The sequence below is a fragment of the Austrofundulus limnaeus genome, unplaced genomic scaffold (assembly GCF_001266775.1).
Source record: "Austrofundulus limnaeus strain Quisiro unplaced genomic scaffold, Austrofundulus_limnaeus-1.0 Scaffold69, whole genome shotgun sequence".
NCBI classification, from domain to species: domain Eukaryota; kingdom Metazoa; phylum Chordata; class Actinopteri; order Cyprinodontiformes; family Rivulidae; genus Austrofundulus; species Austrofundulus limnaeus.
The window spans coordinates 1,565,334-1,571,392 of NW_013952471.1; the positions used below are offsets into that span (position 1 = coordinate 1,565,334).

Below are 6,059 nucleotides of genomic sequence, written 5' to 3' on the forward strand. Positions count from 1 at the left end.
TGATCCATCATGTTGGTCTGGATCTGATCCATCATGCTGGTCTGGATCTGATCCATCATGCTGGTCTGGATCTGATCCATCATGCTGGTCTGGATCTGATCCTTCATGCTGGTACCACTATCTTCAGGACAAAGTTTAATAAGATGAAGCAGCTGAACTTTTATTTGGAGCCCATTCAATATGGCCGCCACTGTTAATCAACATTAACACCAGAACATTTATATTACAGAAACTGAAGTAAGTGTTGATGTGGTAGTAGCTGAGAGTTACGCTCATTTTATTGCATGAAAACATTATTCTCACAGTTTTGACTGGTTTGTTATTTTCCAACATGAATCATGTCTAACTTGTGATCTGCTGTCTTTGTGTTTTTAATTAATTCAAGTCAAACTGATTTGTTGTTTTATTTCACCAACAGTTCCGCAGCCAACCCAGCATTATGCTGATTAGTTTTATTATATTCTAAAGCAAATTAAAACCAGTTTGATTTGTGGGCTACTTTCTGATTATCCACTCCCGTGTTATTTTAAAAATGGTGGTAATTTGCTGTTCTTTTCTTCCCTCTGCTGCTTTGCTGGTGTTCAGAACACAGACAGATAAAAGCAGAGCAGGGGGAAAGCAGTGAGGAGAGCGGGCATGACAAAAATCAGAATGAGCTGCCTCTCTTCCCTTCGCTCTTTGTCAGTGACCGCTGCCTTCTGATTCTTTCCAGACATGACAACCTGCTGGGAGCTGATAACAGGATTATTAATGCTGAAAAATCCTAAATGTGGGAATTAAAAATGGAATTCGCCAATTAAAACTACCACCCTGTCAGTGATGGCACACTCAGGTTGGACTTTTCACACAGTTAATGGATAAGAGCTTAAAGGATTGGTGATGCATGTCTGCAGCCTGCCAAACAATATGGATAGGTCCTCAGCTCTGACATACTTTTATGCACTAACCCAATTCTGTAGGATTAATTGAAATATAGCCTGACTGAAAAGCTTTGGCTAAAGCCCCGAACTCTTACACTCTAAATTCATGGAGAAAATCTGCTTTCAACCCGTAGAAGTGCAGAAAGCGTGGAGTGTTAAAAGCTAAACGTTGTGTGTTTCTGAAAATTTAGAGCCGTGGTTTATTTAAAGATTGCCTTTCACTGCGCAGACCAATCAAAAAGACAGAAAATCAAACTGAGGCGGCTGCAGAAGCACAGCAGAGAACCAGCTGGGTTTACTGTCCCAACGGTATCCACAAAGAAAGACAGAAGAACCAGCCCCAGGTTCTGACTGGCTGCTGTCTTTACTGACAAACAGGACAAAGAGACGAGTCCAGACAAAAACACAGAAAAACAAAAACATCATGAAACACACATCATGGATGAAGTTTGTGACTACTAATGTAAATAAATCACAGTCAGTACAACTTTTTGGAATTCTGCATATTCAAGGTGCAGCATTCGTTGAAGGAAGGCCTATCAGCCACCGGCACTAACACTAATTTTAATACCTTATTGTAAACAAATATTTAAAAGATAAATATTAGGTTAATTGGCATCATAAGTGAGACGGATTGGAAGAAAGACGGGAGTAAAATGAGCAGAGGTTGATCAGTCTGTGAAAAACAGTGAAACAATTTCACAATAAAACTCCTGTCTGACATAAAAGGTCCTGTTGATCAGTTCATAATCTGATCAACAGATTATTATTATTATTATTTGTAATAATCTCAGATCTCAAAGGCTGAAAATCAATACTAGATGGTTGTGATCAGGTCTGGTTCTGTTCTGAACATCACTGCATGGACTCTGGATCACTTCCACACATCATCTGTAAACACAGTTCACCGTACCAAATACTGTTGACATAATCAACATAAGTGGACACAGATTTTAAAAGTTGATGGGTCATATTTTTTTCTTCTTTTTTTAAATTTAACCACATAAATGTGGATTTGTAATGAAATCCACAAACGTCTGGGGACAGAATCACTTTTAATGTCTGCAGTTTGTTTACTAATGAAGAASAAGTGTCAATCTGTAAACCACAGAAGAAGAAGCTGCAGCGTGCACATCAAAGTGCGATAATAATGGCGGAACAGAAAGACAATTGTGTCAAAAAAATAAATAAATAAATAAAAAAAGAAACAAGACTTAAACTTTCCAAAGTTGGCTACATTTTACTGAAAATCAACCAAAGTAAATAAAACGCAGGCTCAGTCATTCCATGGCAGGCCGGCAAAAACATGATGACATCATGAGATGCTAACACGCTGCAGCCGTCTGAAGGAGGGTAAAATTAAGAAAGTTAGCTGGTTTGTCAGGATGATGTCTTATAAAACTTATTTTCAGTGACTGATCACTTTGTGCTGTAGCCATCTGTCTGTTTTGTTAGTTTACCAATAGAAGACAGTCTTTGCTGGAAGCAGAGCTATTAGTTATGCTAACGTTAGCTAAAGCATTAAGTGCCACCTGATTACTGAATAATAGTAATAATCATCCTGCCTTTGAGCAAAGTGTTGTGAGACTTACTGTCCTGAAGCTCCCAGAGCCGTGGAGGAAGGTTGCTGAAGTATTCATGGTTCAGCGCTGCCTGTGCTGACAGCCGGTTCTTTGGGAAGCACTGGAGGAACCTGGAGGCCAACTCCTCAGCATGGTCCACGTAGCCCAGCCTGACACAGGAAAACATGCTGATCATGACTAGTCGTAAAGCAGCACTGACAACACGAACACATGGGACAGATTCGCCTGTGGATCACTCAGAGAGGGAGGAAACATCACCACACCTACAGCTCTTCAGTGTGTGTGTGTGTATGAAATGAACCAACTGGTGACTCTCAAAGGGAGAAGAGATTGAATGTTTTTTTTTTCCAGTTAGTAATTAGAAACTGACTGCATGAAATAAAAATGATGTTATTGAGCGCAGCGGGCCGACACGTCGCTCACAGAACTGAGAGCGCCCGTCGGGTTCTGAGGGTCTGAATCCTCCAGTCAGGCTCTCCGACAACCAAACCAACATGAGAGGAGAGAGGATGTGAGCTAAACCTCTGTTCACCTCATCACCACTCAGAGCAGACACTGATGGAATGTTAACGAGAAGACACAAGTGTGCGTGAAATAAAATGCTCTTTTACTTGAAACCTCATTTATTCAAATACCACTTTTAAAAACAGCGCTGCATACAAAACAATCAAGAGTAAAAAGATACGTAATACTGAACACAAGAGGCCAAAAAATCAATAACTGGAGCTGGAGCTAGTATTTCTGTTGTTTACAGAGGGAAGTTTTGACTTCTACATTTGTGATAAAAAGACCATCGCTTCAGACAGACGCTCCAGGAATGTGTCCCTCTACACTGCCTAACAATGGCCTAGTGCCTCACAGTCAGCACAGCCATGGAGAGCCGCCGGTGTCTCCACGCTGTCTCCTCCATGCACAAAAAGTGGGCTGCAGCCTTCCATGAGTTCTTTGACTACCTTTACAAATTTTACTGGACGAGTAGTAAAGATGGCTGTGTTTTTAACAGCCCCAACAAACTGACCCACTTCCACTTTTCGAGTCGCTGGTGTCTATCTCCTGCAGTCACTATGTGAGAGGTGGGGGACACCTGGACATGTTTCCAGTCCTGTGTATGGATAAAAACTCACAGCCTTAAAGTGCCTGTGACATGCATATCCTTCAAATACAAAAAGTCAAATAAAATGCCTTTATATTTAATAAACTTGGCATAATACATGAATTTACCCACTTTGTTACAGAACGGACAGATTTTCTTTTGAACTTGGCTCAGCTAAAGTGAAACAGGAAGTGACATCAAAGAGGAATTCTTAAAGAAAAAGAACTCCCTGGTCTTTGTTTATCGAAACAATATTATTTAACTCTGATCCGTCTTCATCTCTGATAGTGACATTAAAACATAACCAACTTTGTTTATACAGACAGAAAGGCCCCATATTGATAAGACACACTGACTCTGTTCCTCTGTTTAATCTAGATGGTTGCACAAACAGTGAAATACTAGACTGGATCTTAATTTCAYTTAATTAGTCACAAAATTTCCTTCATGTTATTTTGTGATGCAATAAAAATGTTATTTTTCATGAACTTTTTTTTAACCAGCAAGAGTATTTTTTTGTCCTTTCTTGTTTAAAGAAGCAATCAAAGACACAAAGATACAAAGAAAACTCCAACAGTGAAGCTAAAAAGACACAATAAACTCAGCTGAGCTCACAAAGCACCTGAATACTGATAAAAACCTTCCTCGTTGTGTCCTGGTATTTAACTTTAGTTGTGCTTTTTTATGTTTTGAATCTACATTTGAGTCAAATGCATTAATTGAATATAAATATTTTTCCACCTTTGTGCAGGTTAACCATGGAGTTGGTCATGGTGAATTCCATTCAGTAAACCCTGAAAACTCTGTGCAGTTTTCCTCACGAGCACCATCTCAGTCAGAGATCAATCCTCGCACTTGTTCACTGAAATTCTCTTTATTGTCTTAGTCTCGTTTGAGAAAAGACACAAAGCTGCCTGAGATCACTGCAGGGAGAGTTCTGCAGTGAACATCTAGAAGATGACTTCAACCGAGSATGCTCATTAATAATTACACTTTTCTGCAAACACACGCATGCACATCAGGCTGTTCAACTGACACATATCTGCAACCAACATGCTTCTTTTCCTTTAGAATTTATGTGATTTATTGAAAAAGTTGATGGTGTTTTTAATCTTTTGCAGAGGGCTGGTCTGAATGGATGTTTTCACCACGTTTCCTCTTTACCAGTCAGCAGCTGCCCTCCAGCCCATCAGCAGCTGATTCTTTAGCAGTTCAAGCCCTGATAGACCCTTTTGTCCTGTCTCCTCTCATGTCCTCTGACAGAAAAACAAACAATACTCATAATATTAATGTAGACTGATATTATTTTCTGTCAGTTTAAACACCTGTTTTGTTTAGGCTGCTTTGAATGGAGAAAGATTAAATAAATAAATGTGTAATTTAAAGTCATCCCACATTAGTAATGATGACTTAAACCACTGATGAGCTTCTTTTAACCGTGTTTATTTTTGTTCAGTCGACTTTTCTGTCTAATCAGTATTTTACTCTTGAACACAGCGTTTTAAATATTAGCGAAGAGTTGCATCAACACATCAATATTCACAACAGTTTCTTTTTCTTCTGGCCTTGAGAATAATTCCTTCATCGTCTCAGACAAGACAATCTATTCTGATCATACAGCCAACGCTTCAAAYACACTGGAGCACTCAGAGAGACACTCCATGCTTGGTGGATTCTATCGGCCTTTTTTTCCAGAGGAAAAAGGAACATGACATCCAGCAAATGGTCTGCAGACGGTGAGAAAAAAACAAAACAAAACAAAAKAAKAAAKAAACAAACCTGTTGTTCTGACTACATCTGTAATTTTTGTTTAAGCATCCATACAAAGAATCCTGCATCACAATCCAACCAACCGCAGCTGCAGCGTCTTACTGACATCTAGTGGTCCACAGGGAGATGAGAACTCTTTAAAACGTTAGTCTTTTGTTATCTGATAAACAAGTGTTGATGATATTGAATTAGTGTGTTTATTGTTGGCCACTGCAGGTGAAAGGGTGATAATGTCTTTGATTTTAGAGACCTTCGCAAACCAATTCAAAATGGCTGTCACAGCACAGCGGCCTTCCCAAACACCAAAGTGGCAACAGCCCAGTTAATTTACAGATATTAAGGTAAKATTTGGAGTGGTAGCTGAGAGTTATCTTTAACATATACTCAGACAGTCAAACAGAACTAAACATGAGATTGTCCCTAACATCTTTTAGAAAGTTTAATCAAAAGGAGAAAAAGAAGTGAACGGAGGATGTTGTTTTAAAACTCGTAAAAAGTGGTGGGTGACATGRGTTCCTTCAAGGATMTTTYSTTCTTTWAAAAGGTTGATTCATATATCSCTGCCTGTTCYAACATAATAAGCTTCATTCTCTATTTGTCAAATGTGTCTCTTTCAGCTCTTTCAGTTTTTATGTCAGCTTGTCCTGATGCATCTCAGTAATCCAGGTAAAAAAATCAAAAAGAAAAAAATTG

At 39.1% G+C, this 6,059-nt stretch overlaps 1 protein-coding gene across 3 annotated transcripts in view; it reads right to left on the reverse strand.

Moving 5' to 3' along the window:
- The window catches only part of cdk14 (cyclin dependent kinase 14), a 224,408-nt gene that overhangs the window by 51,932 nt on the left and 166,417 nt on the right, over positions 1–6,059 (reverse strand). For all 3 annotated transcript variants that reach the window (XM_014010472.1, XM_014010474.1, XM_014010473.1), the window contains one exon: positions 2,513–2,652. In XM_014010472.1, the coding sequence (XP_013865926.1) occupies positions 2,513–2,652 (140 nt within the window). The remainder of the gene's footprint in view (positions 1–2,512; positions 2,653–6,059) is intronic.